Source organism: Pelmatolapia mariae, linkage group LG2 (genome assembly GCF_036321145.2).
Source record: "Pelmatolapia mariae isolate MD_Pm_ZW linkage group LG2, Pm_UMD_F_2, whole genome shotgun sequence".
Lineage (NCBI taxonomy): Eukaryota > Metazoa > Chordata > Actinopteri > Cichliformes > Cichlidae > Pelmatolapia > Pelmatolapia mariae.
This window is the reverse complement of record NC_086228.1, coordinates 11874986-11892908: the sequence shown is the minus strand read 5'-3', so window position 1 is coordinate 11892908 and position 17923 is coordinate 11874986. Positions and strand designations below refer to the sequence as shown.

Genomic DNA, 17923 nt, shown 5'->3' with positions numbered 1-17923 from the left:
GGTGGCCGCCATCCCGAAGCCCCTTAATAGAAACAGTTTTAGACTAATTTTTAATTTTTCTCTTCCTTCTCATCAAAAAATAAAAACAGAGGCACGAAACAGCTAAAAGTAGCCACGAATAGTCTTCAGAGTTTAAATATTGTCTCATTCCTTCATTTAATTAGTTTTGTGTCCTCGTTTATGTCACTATATAAACAGAAAGAGACAAAAATAATTAGAAAGATGCACAAAACGGCTCCACGGGCCTCTTTAGCCTCATTTTCTGTCTTATTTAATTGTTTTTTCTTTTTGTTTGCTTCAAAAATTACAAATAATTACTAAGATGCGCAAACTGTCTCTTAATCCGCCCACACACACCGGGGTCAACTGCTTGTCACATTTACACGATAAATAAATTTCTTTAAGCACATTTCTCTCTCACTAAACGAACATTAGAAGATAACCAGATGATGATTTCTAATTAGACAGCTCATATTAATCATCTCTGCTATGACCTCATCACTCTCATCATCATCCTCCTCTTAATCATCCTCTTCATCACTGTCAGTCATTATCATCATCACCTTTAACATTCCTCCTCCTCCTCCTCACCGTCATCCTCTCCATCAACAAAATGGCAGTCGGGGCGGCTGCCTGTGCGCATGCTCGGCGCACACCTCTGGCAGAGAGGGCAGGTATCAGTGCCGAGGCTCCTGACTGACAGACACTCCCGGCTCGACTCACACATCAGCGCGCGGCGGCACGAGGCAGGAGGACACGCGGCCGAGGATCACCCGGAGCCTCTGAGCATTTTCACCCCAACAGCGGAGCCCGCCCCGGGCACAGGTGAGAGGAAACTTCGGCCCCTTCCCGGTGCGGAGTGTCCGGATTTGCGCTTTTACGCACAGCGGAGAGTCACCATGGGGGGAGTGGGAGTGTGAGCTCCCCGAGTCCGCGGACCTGGACTGACTGGACGGCGGGTCGTTGAAGAGTTGAGCGCTCGGTCTGCAGCGGTGCTCACGATGTTTCAGCACGGCGGAAACAAGAAGTGCTTCACCATCGAGTCTCTGGTCGGGAAGGACGGAAGCAGCCACGGCGGCGGCTCCGGGGAGGAGCCCATCCGGCCCACGGCGCTGCGCTTCCCGGACTCCCTGCACCCGGCCGCTGCCGCCGGAGTGTTCGGCTCCTGCTTCCAGGGGAGCAACGGGAGGACTTTGTTCCCGGACATGGTGCTGCAGGAGCCCGGCACACACGCACAGGGCCCCGGCGGGCTGCCGCTGCACCCGCTGCAGATCCCCCCGCAGAGCTTCTTCAGCCCGCAGCACCGGGACGCGCTCAGCTTCTACCCGTGGGTGCTGCGGAGCCGGTACCTGGGACACCGCTTCCAAGGTGAGCCGGGAGGAGGAAGGGTGGCGGGACCCTCGCACTCACTCCCGTGGTTTCTGTCGCGTTTTAAACGCTTCCAGGCTCTTTTGGGGTCACACTCGGTCTCTCCACACTCCGTGGGTCTTTTCTCTAACGTGAGCGCGTGCGCTGTCTTAAAATAAACGGGTTCAGTGAGCAGAGAGCGCACCAAACTCGCTGAGTCTTCCTCTTAGTTTGACATTTAATTGTTCTCTGGTATTATTATTATTATTATTATTATTATTGTTATTATTATTATTATTATTATTATTATTTTTAAACGGTAGCTTTGATTGGTTTAATTTCAGTTTGGGTTGAGAAAGAAATACTCTGCACTCTGCAGATTCAGAGCTAAAAGGATTTTGTAGTAACAGACTGAGTCACTGTCAGAGTTCAGAATCACACACACAATAATCTGATGTCATTTGGATGTTTTCCAGACTCTAAAAACCAAAAAAGTTTCGATGAACTTTCACTGTTTCCCCTCACACACACACACACACACACACACACACACACACACACACACACACACACACACACACACACACACACACACAGTCACTATAAATCAGAATTGGCTCCTGTGTAAGTATGAAACTCCCACCTGTAATATCAATAATGTTATTATTTAATAATCTGCGCTAATCTCGTCTTTCTGTCGGTTTTTCTGTTTTTTAGCGATGTTGAATTTTTTGCTCCTCCAAACTGAAACTCCAAGGTTTTCTCATTTTATTTTCATTTTTTCCCGCAGACAAAAAGTTTTTAATATTAAAGCTTAGGTGAGATCGAGGCGCGCCGATTAAAGCGGCAACATGTCACCGTTTTATGTATTTACACCGTTTTATGCTCAGGTGATTTATGTGTTATTGATGAAGGTGATTATGGATCCAAACTTTCAACTTTTCTAAAAACAAAACAAATCAAAACAACAACAAAAAGAGATTAAAAAAAACAAAACCGTTTTATTATATCATAATTTTCCTTTGTGGACTAAATATTCAGAGTCTCATTTAAAGAGTCATTTCGTTTTTCAGAGAAAACGTTTTTGGTTTTTTTTGTTTTTTAAAGAAATTGATTATTGGGAGCTGCTCTTTGATTGGTGATCGGAAAAGCGCAGCAGCTAAAAACAGGCCGCAGAAATTTTTAAAATGTCAATAATAAAAATCTGATCAGCTCAAGTAATGAAATGTTTTTCTATCCTAAACACGGACATTTGTTTAACTAATTGATTCAGTGAAGCCATATAAATGGGTAAGGTGTCTAATAATAACAATAATAATAATAATAATAATAATAATAATATGAAGAAGATGGCTATAACAGGACAAATATAAAACAATAATATTTTTTTTAAAAATTCATTTTTATCTTTATTTTTTATTTCGGTTAACCATAAAGCAAGAAACAAAACAAAAAATCTTATTTAATCATGTTACTCGATAAATAAAATAAATTAAAAAGAAAAGGAAAATAGTAAATAAAACAAACATTTTGTATATTAGCTAAACATATGTAACATACACTGAACAAAGAATACAAAATTGATAAACTCAATTATTGGCAGTCATAAAAAGCCTAATGAAATTAATCATTTAAAAAAATCAAAATGTTGTGTAAATGAATTTGTGTCACTATTTAAAAAAAACAATTTTATTTGATCTGGTTATGTTTGTAACATTACATTTTTTTTTCAATAAAAGCAAAAAAAGCAAATTTCTTCATGTTAGTTCACAGAAAACATACAAAAAAAGTAAAATTTTAAAGACTGGAATAAAAGTGTGAAAACAAACAGGGGAAAAACAGTTGTTGAGAATCAGTTCAAATATGAAACAAAAAATTTTTATTAAATAAAAAAAAGTAAAATAATAGGATTTTTTGGTGCAAAACAACCAAAAACACACGTGCACGTGAGCTCACAAACTCAAATAAATAAATAAATAAATAAATAAATAAATAAATAATCCTGACACTGAACAGGCGAGATTCACCTGACGGGCTGAACCTGAGCTGAGCTGCAGCTCGGTCATGTTTGGTTCACAGGTTTCACTGAAGTTTCAATAAAGTTTTCGTCTCTCGGTTTAACTCTTAAATCCAGTTTTCCGTGACATCACGTCTCAACGTTTTTATGAATCACTGCTGTTAAAAAAATATATAATTTATGAGGAAAAATTGAAACCATAAAGTAAACTCAGCTGCTTGTGTCAAATAAAAACCTGAGTGTTAGCCCGCTTTATGATATCTACACATTTATTTATGCAGTTATCTATGTTAGGAATATTTGTAAGATTTCTGTGGCCTGTTTTTGTTTGTTCAGTCCCATTACAACAGCTTTATTTACATTCACGACTGGATTCAGTTATCATTTTTAAAGAAGAGACTCAGAAATCTCTGTTTCAGTTTACAGCTGATTTATGAGAGGAAACATTTTGTCCATACTATTTTTTTTTTTAAATTACACAATTAAATATCTACGTAATTGTGGGGACTTAAGGAAAAAATAAATTTCGCTTTAAACCCTTTTGTAAATTTTCAACCAAAGGTAAACAAGAATAAATCTTTTCAGCGTTCAGTGATTAAAACAAGATAATCTGCTGCTTTTCTTTTATGACTGTTATTTTTATTTTCAGTTGAATTAATATTTTTAGAGTTTTAAACATTCCAAGGAAGTTTTGGTAATTTGTTTAACCTTTTTTTTTTTGGTAAAGTTAATTAATTAATCACCAAAATGTAAATTCTATTTTTCCTCAGGTAGTTATAAATCAGCATTTTCAGAATTCACTGCCCAGAGAGAGAAAATCTTTTTGTTTTCTGATCCAGATGTGTCCTTCAGCTTAGTACATCTTCGGATTTGAAACAAAAATAAACATCCCAAACACTTCAAGTTCAAAAGGACCGCAGCTTTGGGATTATTTTCAGCAGCGGATCGATATAATGAACATCTGTGGCAACACGTGTGTGTGTGTGTGTGAGAGAGAGTGTAAATAGAGTTAAACTGCAGAGTTACCTTTCCCTCAGGTGACTGATTAACCTCCCACGCCACCACCACCCCCCCGGCACACACACTTCAGCTCAAACTTCCTTTTTTTCCATCCAAACAGATTTTTGATTTCTGGCTCATCACATTTCTGCATTTCACCAAAATCGAGCAGAAACTCTTTCATGAATTTATTTTTGGTTGTAGTTCGAAGTGTTGTTTTCCCGCTCCTGCCCGCCGTTTAGCTACTCTTTGGGTGTTTGGATCTTTTTGCTGTAATCTTTAGTCCTGTTGAGTTCTGCTCTGGTTCTTTGTGACTCCTTGTGGCAGTTTTTGTATTTTTGTGTAGTTTAGAGTTTTTGTGGTTGTTTCCTTTGTTGCAGATCTTAAGTTGTTTTGAGTTTTTCGTTTTGCGTCCCTCTGCGATCGTGTTTTCGACTCTTTGCTTGACGTAACTTTACAATAAGATGAAACTAAGTTGACGTGTTTGGAAAAAACCCAAAAATCAAACGAGTCAGGTTACTTTGTTTTTTTTACATTTCTTAATACTTCTGCTGATTTTCTGTGAGCGCCTGTGAACCATCAGTTTTGGTTCTTTTATGATTCCTTTTGTTGTTTTTGCTCAGGCCTTCTGTTTGGTAACGGCAGCCAATCAGAAGAAGGTTGTATTAAAAGGGGGAGGAGCTAAAACTGCTTTTGTCAGACTGAGGATGAACTGAGAGGCCCAGGCTGAGATACTGGAGGATTATGGAAATGAGCAGTATGGGTCGCCGTACTGCTCATATTTTATTTATTTATTCTCAGAAAAGTGAAATCTGCATTTAAAAGACCGTTAACCTTCAAACATGGCGGCATGTGCCATGACCCGCTTCCTGTTTATTACAGACTAAAACCTGAACTCTGGTGATGTTCAGCATCTGTTTCAAACGTGCAGATGTGACGTACCCGTGACATGTTTCCTGCTTCCTGAAGCACTTTAATCATCATTAATCAGACATTTATATTCACACATCTGAAGGCTTAAAAAGACTTAACTGACAAAATAATCATCAGCCTACAAAAATACTTTGTTTTTTCAAGCTGAAATATGAAACTGCTGGAGATGGATGCTCTGAAGTTTTAACGAACTGTAATTTAAGTTCAGCCAGAAAATCGTCTATTTATTTTTTTCAGAAACTTCAGCTGATAATTGATTGTAATGATTCACGATCGATGGAGCTCACAGAGGAACATTAAAATTGATCTTAAAAACAAAGAGAAAATATCTGCAGGTTGCTCTGACTCCTTTCTAAACTAAAACATTGATTCTTTGATTACTTCTGTCACTTTTCGAGCAAAGAACAATTAAAATATCCACAGTTTCAGATTTCTGCACCTTAAAGAGAAGTTGTTTTACATTTCTTTATCACTGTAAGCTAAGTTTTTAGCTTGAGGCTTCGTCTTGAGCTCAGGTTTGGATGTTTAGCTGCAGTCTCTTTAAGCTTTTCTACAAACCACGCAGGTGTCATTAAAGACGACCCTCACAGGCGTCTTTAGTTGTTCTTACTTCAGTTTGATGAGCGACAGTTCACCAGTTTCATCCTGTCTCTCAGCTCCAGAGAAACTTTTCATGTAAACCTGTTTGACTGAAATCATGAAAGTGAAAATTTGAATAATCCTGCTGACAGACCGGACCGGTCACATGACCTGCTTCTCTCCATCTCGGAGGTGAAAACGTTGGTTCTGCTGCGTGAAGCTGATGTTGATGGTATTTTTGAGGGTGCGTTAGCTTCAGTCTCGCTGTGGGCGCGCTTCTTTATTTATGTGAAGCTAATGATTCAGCCTCCTCCAGATGTGCGATTCAGTGTCGGAGTTCAGGTTTTTGGCTGATTTTGTGTCTTTTCTTTTCGGAGATGACCTAATTAAATGTTCTTCTTCACATCTGACAGAAATTTTAAACAGAACATGAATGTGTGCACAGTGTTTTCTACATTTTAGAAGGTTTTACAGTTTATTTGACATCATAAACTCCTGGACTTCTCTAGTTCTCTATGAAATAATCGTGTTTAATATAATAATTTCACATTTCCTCGTTTATTTATCTGAACATTTATTGGAGCGTGCACGTATCTTTTTCCAGTCAGGGTTAGTGCAATGAAAGTAAAACTACAACTAGGTGATAAAAATATTTCAGGTACCAGGTTAAAAAATAAAACTAACATAACTGCATGCTATGCTTAAATAAAAACCTAATAAATAAATAATAAAATGTAGGGTAATGTGTTCAGTTTTAGTCTTTGTGCGTAAACGGGTGAAGAGCTTTGCAAGGCTTTGCTTGTGCAAATCAAGGTAACACTAAAACTGATAAAAACTCAAATGACTTTGTGGTATTTTTGTGTTTTGCTGGTGTTTCTGGCTGTTTTCCAGCCTTCAGTTGCTTCTCTTTGTTCTACTCGCTCGCCTTTCCTCGGACTCTCACGTGTGACGGGGACAGTCCGACTGTAAATTGAACTTTTATGTGGTGGAGACGGCGGTGTTCGGCCTGATTCCACTGCAGAGTATGAAACTTCAGGTGGAGGCGGGAAACAAAAGAAACAAGCAGAAGCTTTTAGTCTGGAATCTGAAACCACGTTTTTCTGAAAATAAAAAAACCCCAATGTGTTTTTACACGGGGACGTTACATTTGAGCTCGAGTCGGTCACGCTTTACCTCTGCTGGCTGTTCCAGATGTTTATGGAGCTTAATTGTGAAAAAAGGACTAAATGATGTTTCCTTGTGGCGCCTTTTCTGCTGGGTTTTTAACTTTTGATCTGGAGGTTATAAATTATTCTCAAAGCTTAACATGATCTACTTTTTCCTGAATTTCCCATTTTTATCAGCTTTTTGTGCAGTACTTTAGGAGGTTGTTTGTTTAATGAAGGATTCACGGTTCATTTTTTGCTCTTATTGGTCATAAAGGAAGGACAACGTGTCGCTCGTGTGACGTAGATGCAGCTGAGAGACGTGAAACTGACCTGATGAAGGCCGCGCACTGAAACGCGTTGGTCAAGTCTTTTTACTGAAATGTCGCTGAAGCCTAAACTTCTCTCTGTTCTCTCTGGACCTTTGAAGAGGAGGAAGTTGTGTCATTTCTGTTTTTAGAAATGTTCGTGAAGTTCGGATGTTTCGATGTCACGTTTTTATTTTATTTTATTTTTGAGTAAAATTCATAAACTGACTTTTATTATTTGTTAAAAATTTAAATTTAAAAATTTAAATCCTGCCAACCGACTAACACTTTCTTCTTCTTGTGTTTCAACCTTTCCAGTACGCTCGTCGCTTCAAGCCGCTCGCCGCTGATTTTTCCCGCCATGAAGCTGCCGCCTCGGAGCTTCGCGACCTTTGACCTGCCTGAAAATCTCACCGTTGTTACATTAAAACATCATTTGATACTCAACAGAACTATTTGCAAGGCGAGGCGGCCATGAGTCACGCCACCCGAGTCCGCGTTTGCATATGAATGTCGCTTTAGAGACGCTAAGGTGGGATAAAAGGCGTGAGAACGTGTCGGCCATTGTCCTCCTCGCCTCCACGAAGCCGCCACCGTTTTTGCGTAGCGCGCATCGTCGGCGGGCAGAAGTCGGATTTGTTTTTATGTAAAATATTAAGAAAGATATTTCCGTGCGATTTTAATAAACGGTCAGAAAACGAGTCACACAATGAGAAGTGGTGGCGACGCTCTCGCTCAGATTTCTTTCACCGCGCGCGTCTCATAAACAAATGAGCGTCTCGTTTTCAGCCTGTGATCGGTAAAACGATGATTCGCCGCAGTAAAATCTGACCGCAGGTCAGATTTAAGCACGTGTTAGCAGGAAAATCAACTTCATCATCTTTGTTTCACGTAGCTAATTTACATTTCTGTGGCTGACGTCTGAAACTGAACCCGTTTCTGTTCGGCCACTTTCTCAGATTTACACAAAAGAAGTTGTGACGCGGTCAAAAATGAGTCCCGGCCGTCGTCTTCAGACGTCCCGTTTTGTTCAGAGAAACAAAAATATTCATTCAAAGCTTTAAACTGATGATTTTTCTAAAACTCAACCGTTCGCCTCACGTTCCTCGTTGGTCAGCAGCACATTCGTCTCTTTGTTCAGGATTTTAACTGGCGAACGTCTCCTGACGGTGATTGGACATTTGGACGTTTCACCTCAAATCTATGCAATTCAGTTCAGTTTCCTTTATGCAGCGGCAAACCACAGCAACAGTCACCTCAAAGTCCAAAACAGAAGGCGGAGAGTCTCGGGTGTTTAAACTCTAGGTGGCGTCATCCTCTTTGACCCACTGTTATCTGTCGTCACCTCTCCAGCGTTTGTTTGTAGACCTGAAGAAACCTCTTGGATGTGAGCTGAAACGTCTTCAGACACTTAAAGAAGTCCAGTTGTTTTCTTTTCAGCCTCAGCCTCAGCCTGCCATGACCTCTATGACTGAGAACCGACACGAGCAGCACATTTTCACATCCACGTTAGAGTCACACTGAAATTTAGATTTTTTACCTGTTTGGTGTCGCTAAGGAGAAATCTGATAACGGGAACGAACGCCTTTTAGGAACGTGGGTAAAATCCACCCTGACACTGGTGACCTGCTGGTGGTCTGACAGATGTTTGCAGGTTGAGTGAAGACAGGAAGTTTGCACTGAGTTTGCCTGACAGCTGGAAGGATCTGACGTAAAGACAAAGGCGGACAGTTTCAGCTCCCTGCTGTCATTTTTAGATGATTTTCTAGCATCTTTAAAAAAAAAAAAATCTTAGGGACTGTTTTTAAATTGCATTATGTAGAAAACATGCTGACCTCGGTCCTTCATGTGTTGTAAAGTAAATATCTGATCCTGTGGCTCTATGAATGTCCAAACATGCGAGTAATTCACATCAGGAAGATGAAGGAGAACCGAAACCTGCTGTTTCTAAAACAGTTGATCTGGATTTGGTGCATGGTGTCATACCTGGGTTTGGATTTTTATTCCATATTCAAGCTTTAATCTGTGTGAAAGCCTTCAGCTGGTTTTAAAGAATAATCTGTATGTTGTTTACGAGAAACTAGAAATTAAAGTCTACAGACCTCCAAATATTTCAGGGACTCAAAGCGTCCGTCGTTCTGTGCATCCCTGAGCTCCAGGCTCACAGCTGTGGCAGCAGACATTTACCCTCAAACATCCTGAAGACCGAGCTCTGGGAGTTTTTCGAAAATCCAATTTTAAAACGTGAAAGATGTTTGAGGGTTTTTTTTTAACTCTGACCAAGAGGCCAACATCCAAAACATTTTTTTTTTCATTTTTAAAGCTTTAATAGGAAAAGTAATCACATATGTTCACGAAACTTGACTACTTGTTCTCTCAACACCCTCATTTAGGACCAAAGTAACCTGAAAGTTGACAGTTCTGACCCAGATGTGGCCCACATCTGTAGTTTTCTTTAGGCCTCCGCTCGTCCACAGGTCCTCCTTAAACGAGCACGGCAGGTGTACGGTGACTTGCTGATGCCCAGACGTGTCCGTCGCCTGTGTTTTAATGTTTGTTTCCGCTCGTTTTCAAATTCCTGCCTTCTTTTATCTAATCTCGCATTTTTCCTTTGGGCTCCAGATTTTGCTGCTTTGCATTTCCGTGAAGCACTTTGTGACGTTTGTCTGTAAAACGGCTGTTTTGGACTAAAGCAGTGAAATAATTTCCCAGTTTAAATCCCGCCACATGTTCACTTTTCATTTCCTGGTTTATAAATTTTAGTCCCACAAACTCCTGTATAAACTTATAAACGATATCCAGACCTCTGACATTTACCTGGGCACAAATTAAAGAGAAAACGGTAGCGATATTCAGATTTCTGTTCTGGAAAATCATCCAAATGAGTGGCGATTTCAGCAGATAAAGCTTCATTTGCATATTTAAAATTAACATTTCAGAAAACATGAAACACAAAACGTCATTCGTGGGATTCAGCTGGGAAAGTTTGAAGGTGCAGGCTGTGGTCAAGCTGCACATCCAGATGCAAATGTCAAACAGACAAGGTGTTTGTTCGGATTAGCCAGAGCAAACACACACACACACACACACACACACACACACACACACACACACACACACACACACACACACACACACACACACACACACACACACACAGCGTGCTATAACAATGATGAGCTGTGCTGCTGCACATTCCTGGCTCTGTGAGGATCAGTGTGCGATTGCTACCCAGAAAAAAAATCCCACATTAGACTTTACTTTTTCAGGAGTAATTGATTACTTTGCCTGCTTACTACTTGTAAAAAGTAATTCAAGCCACTTACTCCAAAATGTCACCTCTGTAGTTATCATCTATTAATGCAGCACTTAACGTTTCATGTCATGAAATAAAATGAAGATCTGAGAGCTGAATTTGGTGAAAAAGAGTCAACACAAAAATGTTGGTAACAGTGAGTCGCTCAGTAGCCTGAAATGATTCTCACTGCTCTCAGCGCTCATCTCAACATGAGTTAGTAATTTCACAGCCTGCTGTGCCCTGGATTTTGCCTTTAAGGCCACAAACAGTCCAGCTATGAGCCTGCAGGCTCCGCTTGGGGTGTTTTAATCAGAAAATAAAACGTTTGTGAGTGTTTGTGTGTATTCAGACTTTATTTATTCTCCTTTATGTTTGCACCTTTAACCTCCAGCAAAAGTTTTTCCTCCACTGATGCAGTCAAAGAGAGCAGCTTTGCATGATTCACGATTCAAAATAATCCTTCTTTATGTCACACTGAACCATGACCAAGCCTCTCCCTTCACCCTGTCTGGAATGTGCTTCTCCTCCTTACACCAGCTTTCCTCCGATTGGCTCTTCCTCAGGGCGGGATATGCCTCCCCCATGACATCACTGAACATACGCCAAACTCATTGTTACAAACTAACTCAGCTGTGTGTGTGTGTGTGTGTGTGTGTGTGTGTGTGTGTGTGTGTTCAGGTGAGGACAGCAGTCCGGAGAACCTGCTGCTTCACGGTCCATTCTCCAGGAAACCCAAACGGATCCGGACGGCGTTCTCGCCCTCGCAGCTGCTCCGCCTTGAGCGAGCCTTTGAGAAAAATCACTACGTGGTCGGAGCTGAGAGGAAGCAGCTGGCCAGCGGGCTGTGCCTGACCGAGACGCAGGTAGGCATCATGGGAAACCGAGCAGGAGGAGCAAGGCATGATGGGAGGAGCAGGTGGATTTAGCAGAGAAAATGATGATTTCACAGTTTAGCAGAGAATAAAAAAAACTTCTGAAAACCGCAGGGTGAATTTAAATGAGATGATCGGATGAAAATGTAAAAAAGCGTCAAAACATGAAAATGCGAATGAATACATGAATCAAAAGCAAATTATTTTTAAAAAAAATATTTGAATCTATTGGACTCTAATTTTAATGAAAAGTGATCAATGAATGGATGAATAAACAACAAAGTTTCTTCAAAATTAAAACATTTTTGGAAAATATGAATGAATGAAAGTTAAGATCTTCCACCTGAAATATTAGTGAATGGATGATTGATAGAGGCATGAACAAGTGAATAATAACAGTCTACAGTGAAACAAAAACCCCTGAGTGAATGAATGAATGCATCATTTATAAAAAATTAATGAACTCAATAAAATTAAAACATAATGAAAATGCTGAAAACACATTAATGAATGAATGAATGAATGAATAAAGGGCAAAAGGCAAAAACTCTACAGGAACAACAAAACTGAATGAATGAATATAAAAGAAATTTTCTTTTTTTTACTACTCTGTCTATAAACGGATGACCTAAAACAGAGAAATGTCTTTTAGATGAAAGCATGAATGCATCAATTAAATAAAGTAATCCTGCTGTTTTTGAAAATCCACATATAAATGAATGAATGACGAGCTCGAGAGTCCATCCTGTATATGGATGAATAAATTAATGAACTTTTTAATGAACCACACAAATTTTGGGATGTTTGTGTAAACAAACCACAATGATTTATTTTAGGACAAATGAGTGAATTAATAAATAAATTATTGTCTGATGAATGTGTGAACCCAAACTGTAGCAATGCCCTTTAATGAATGAATAAAAACAATCCAGGAAACAAAGATAACAAAGCATATTTCTTTGTGAGTGAACAAGTGAAGAAAAAATAAAGGTTAATTAGCAAATATGTTATTTAATGTCCTTTGAATGAATGAATGAATGAATGAATGAATGAATTACTTAATGGGGAAAAAATAAAGCATGTACTCAAATGGTACCAAAAAAAATCATCTTTGAATAAAAAAATGAAGAAAAACTAAAAAAAAATTATTATTTTTTTAAAGCTAAATGGAGAACAAAGGTTTCATGGATGGATGGATTCGTGGATGGATGAATGGATGAGTGGATGGATGGATGAAGGGAAAAGTGGTGGATGGATGAATGGATGACTGGGTGGATGAATGGATGAGTGGGTGGATTAATGGATGAGTGGATGAATGGATGGATGAGTGGAAGGATGAATGGATGAGTGGGTGGATGAATGGATGAGTGGATGAATGGATGGATGAGTGGAAGGATGAATGGATGAGGGGGTGGATGAATGGATGGATCAGTGGATGAGGATAAACTGCCCATAAAAAATGATATTACAAAAACCAAAGACTGAATAAAAAAACCCCAAAATACAGCGTGAGAATAAGAAGAGGTGAATGAGTGAATCTCTTAAATAAAAACCCTCACAGTGTGCGTTTGGGATTTGAACCTGTAACCCTGCCTGTGTTGGTGCCTTGTTCGCCGAGCTCCTCGCCATCCGTCGGGACGATGCTCTGTCTGGCGTCAGGCTGCTGGCTGGGATCCAGCCCGGAGGAATGGCGGGGGGGAGGAGTGAGTCGACGGTTAGTCAGCTCCCGCTGCCTTTTCTCAGGGCTGATCAACAGTGTTTGTCATCGGGTCGGCGCGGTGATACGCGCCCTGACGCCAGTGATTCACACACCTTTTTTTATGAGCTAATTTCACAGCAGAGGACAGGAAGACAGGCAGTGAGTGATCCATCAATCAGCTGGGAATCAGCCAGCAGCAGTTATTAATCGCACATAAATCACAGCTCTTTGCAGTAACGATTGAGTCGCTCCTGCAGGACGTCTCAGGGCTTTCCTAAAACATCAGCTTCAATAAACAGCCATCACTGCAAGGCCACTGCTGGGGGTGCCCGATGAGGGGCCGCAGTAGGAGTATCGCTTACAGTGACAACACCTCGAGGGCATGTTGGTCTAACATCCGGCCCGTGGGCCACATCAGGCCCGCGGTGTAATTGTATTCGGCCTGTCAGTATGCGGGAGCCAAATCTTCAGCCCTGCAGAGAATCCATGCAGGCGGGGGCGGGACTTTATTTTGAAACGGAAAACCATGCAGCCAATCACATGCAGACAATAGTGGTACAGGCCAGGTACACAGAGAGGCGGGGAGTCTGATTTAAAAAAAAAAAAAAAAAAAAATCAGGAAAAAGTGAAGAGATGGGTGAAAACGTAAAATGAGCAGCATCTGGCTGCATTTCAGTGATTTTGGAAAGCTGAGTGTAGAATTTATAAAATTAGGATCTGGATGAAGTCATACCCGTTTTTAGTTTCAGTTATTTCCCATCGTGGAGGACAAAAGGTTTCAAACCTCATGTGTGTTCTCACTGCTAGTAGTGAATCCATATAAGCTTTTATGAAAACACTGAATAAAAAATCGCTTCCTTGAAAAAGATTAAATTTACAGTTCAGTGTTGAATATTACATAAAATAAACTAAAGTGTGTTTGAATGGCAGAGATGCAGAAATGTGTGCATGTGGCCTGATTGTGCGCCTGAAGCCATTTATTATTATAATTTATAATTCTTGTTTGATCTGTTTGATCTGCTGCTCATCGCAAACAAGCACAAGCAGACATTGGACTTTTAATTGTATTTTTATATGTATTTTTACAGCTTTTCCTACTGATAAAAACCTCCCTCATAGCCATTCATACTACACAAAGTAATTAAACAACAAACAATTAAATTACAGAGAAGTTTGCTTTTCACTTTCTGAAAACAGAAAACTGGACAGTGGACGATGAGCTCCCACAACTTTTTCCGTAATTTTGCTGACAAATTTCTTTCTTTGTCTTTATAGTGTAGAAACAGTTAAATAAAGGGGAGTTTCACTGGTCCACTGATCAAAGTGGGCTGTATGTTGCCCTCCATGTAAAACGAGTTTGACAGCCCTGCTCTAACATTTGCAGGATCCAGCCTCGGAGCAGTTTATTGGTCGATCTATGTGAGAGTGAGGACGTCCTCCGTCTAGAGTTTAAAAAATGAACTTAATGTTTTATTCACTGAGGCTCCAAACCAATGACTGAGGTCATTAACTCATCAGGAAGGTGCTCACTCATTTATCTAACAAGTGGCCATGGTGGCCATCACAAAGAAAGTAGGGTTAAGAGACCTCTGCACCGGCTTCACTTTTCAGACCTGGATGGTGCTGTCTCTGGATCTAGATGTTCCAGCAGCATTTTCCAGTTCCTGCTGGTGAAGCTCGAGATATTCCCGGACTAGGTGGGATATATAATCTACCCCAGCACCTCCAAAGACCTCCGAAAACATGATCTGAACAGCAGGAAGAGCTTGGTTATCCTGCTGTTCAGATCATGGAAGTGATATTGGACAGAGCTGGAAAAAGCTGATGTGCTGCTGGAGAAGCTGATTTGGGTAGTTAGTATCCAACACCTCATTCTTAGGGATGGAAGACAGATCGAGTGACTGGTTAAATGACAGCTTTGGTTAAAGTCCAGTCCCTCACTTTGGGGCTACAACTCTCTCCCACACAGGTTAGTCATGCTTAACTTCCAGACTGAGGCAGATTTGTTGTTTTCAGTCCTGAGGCTCTGAGAGGAGCCTGATAATCACTTTCCTTTGCTTCATCTGGAGACTAATGAGCTCCTGACTTTTCATTTAGTTTGAGAGCGACGAGTGTGACCTGTGGTGCAAGAACCCAGCAGGAAAATCAAGTCTCACATTTCTTCTTATCTTTAACTGCCTTCTCATTGAGAGCTCGAGGATCTGATATTATTAAAGTGTCACCTGAGGCCTTGGGGAACGATGTGTTTCTATCATGTCTATCTGGATCCTGCCATCCAGATTTACTGTCGATTCAGTCGGCAGATTGTGCAACGTGAGCTCGCAGCCAGCTCGACGAGTTTTAACAGTTCTGTGTGTCACAGCCGTGTTTTACCAGCGTAGAGGTTTTAAATCACTGCGAGGCTCGCACACGTGTATCATCAGCTCTGACGGCAGCACAGGATTCCAAAGAGTAGCTCTCAGAGTTCTCAGGTATTTATTTAAGTAATACTTGTGTACTCGTCACGTGTGCAGAATAAACACACCTTCACTTTGTTGTGCAGTACTTCAACGTCTTCAAGTCTTCTTGGGAATATGATCTTCCATCTTTAAATACTCTGCTGTTCTCTGTGCCATTTACGGACTTCCATCGTCATTTCAGATCTGTCGGGTCTGACGAGCAACCCCACAGCATGATCATAACTCCACCGTGCAAGATTAAAACTAAAAACTAAAACTAGATGTTAGAAAAGAAAACCATTAAAAAATGGACATTTGTGTGTTTGCAAAACATCTATAAAATCAGTTTTGTGAAGATTTTTCTGTGTGAAAAGAATCCAAACCACAGGAACGAGTTTACAAACTATGGAGAAAAGTTTCTAAAGGTTTAAGATGGTTGGACTGTTCAGTCTGTTTTGCATAACCCTCGAGGGATTAATAAACAGTACATATTTATTTCACTTTATACTGACAACTGAGGTCAGTTTAATTCAAACTAAATGTGACGGAGAGAAGAGCTCTTTAAATTCAGAAATCTAAAAGATCTTCTTCACGCCAGCTGTAGGGTTTGTTCTGGTTGTTCATACGTTTATGGACAAGAAATAAAATATGAATAATTTTAATAAAATCTAAAACAATAAGAGAGGCTCTTAAACGAGTCTAAGAGAGGGAAACTAGTTTTAGTCAAAATCTTTTCTCCCTGCACCACAGATTGAATAATGTCTTTATTCAGGTGTGCTCAGCCCTACATGTGTCTCTGTGTGCAGGTGAAGGTGTGGTTTCAGAACCGCAGGACGAAGCACAAGCGTCAGAAGTTGGAGGAAGAGTCTCCTGAAGCTCAGCAGAAGAGGAAGGGCAGCCAGCACGTGAGCCGCTGGAGAGCCGCGACGCAGCAGGTCGGCGGCGAGGACGTGGACGTCATCAGCGAGGACTAGAGCACAGCGATCGCACCGTCACGAAGCTGTTGATACACAGAAACACTCTCTCACACACACACACACACACACACACACACACACACACACACACACACACACACACACACACACAGCCCCAGGGTCAGAATAGCTTGAACACACCTGCAGGACTTTAAGGTGTGTTCAGGCACCTCAGAAGGTACACAGCTTTTATTTTGAAAGGCACTCCAGTTCAGTTCTTTACATGAGGTGAAATATCAGGACAATCAAATCTGCTTTTCAGATTGTTTACCAGGATGTAAATAAGCTCACTTTTAATGTGATTTGAAGTCACGTGAATAAAATGAGCCAGATTTTTCATCCAGGTAAAATAAACCGGGCGGAAGCGCCAAAGCTTTCAGTCAGACGTTAACACCAAACTGAAGCAGCTTCAGTTCACATGAAACACAGTGCATCCTTATGTCTGAGAGCCTGGACAGTGAATGCACCACGAGGCCCTCCTCAGCCCTCAGTGTCTGAGGTGCAATGTTTATTATTCTTAATCTGACAGAATGACTGAGGACGATCCCCTCGATCTTATTTTGGAAGTTCACTAAACGCTAACTCGCTCGCCCCGCTTCTTCCTGTAAATCTCTGCGTTTTCGAAATTTTAGAGACCCAAAAATATTTAATCCCTGTGAACGCTTTTTTTTTTTTTTTTTTTTACCACAACATTAGGACAGTTTTTATCTGGAGACTCACAGCGCACACACACACACACACACACACACACACACACGCACACGCGCACACACAGAGAAACTGACAGTTTACCTTTCCGAGGACTCATGGACTTCCCTGGATGGCGCCCGGACATTTTTCCTTTCGGAGTTGAACTTTGATGTTTCTGAGAAGCAAAACTAAAAAAGTAGAAATGTGGTCACAGCTGCTGACTGAACACTTGACGGTGCCAAACGAAGTCGCCGTCCTGAAATTAAAAAAAGAAAAAGAGACTAACGTGAGAGGAGACGCTGCTGGGATGAAGGCTTCTGAGCGTCTGTCTGCGACAGAAGGCAGCCGCTTGCTCGGGTGGAGGAAATCCACCAAGCTGAACGAGGGCAAAGCAGAGAGACGAGGTTCGTCCGGGAGGCAGACAGGAGGGGGTTTATGATGATGAGGGCAGGGATACCATGTTAAAGGGGTTTGTGTCAGTCTTTACAATCCAGACTTTAACTTGGGGCTGAGAGCCAAAAAAGGTCACATTTACACCCAAAACGGGTCAGTCATTAAAAATTAGTTTTCAAAAACTAATCTCTCATGCTCTCATGGAAAAAACCTTTAAAATGAGAGTCT

The 17923-nt window shown here is 40.8% G+C and overlaps 1 protein-coding gene across 1 annotated transcript; it reads left to right on the top strand.

Moving 5' to 3' along the window:
- The first annotated feature begins 1001 nt into the window (after positions 1 to 1001).
- On the top strand, positions 1002 to 16609 carry emx3 (empty spiracles homeobox 3). The gene is made up of 3 exons (XM_063484980.1): positions 1002 to 1368; positions 11305 to 11489; positions 16442 to 16609. The coding sequence occupies exons 1-3, from the start codon at positions 1002 to 1004 to the stop codon at positions 16607 to 16609; spliced, it is 720 nt and encodes a 239-aa protein (XP_063341050.1).
- The last annotated feature ends 1314 nt before the right edge of the window (positions 16610 to 17923 follow it).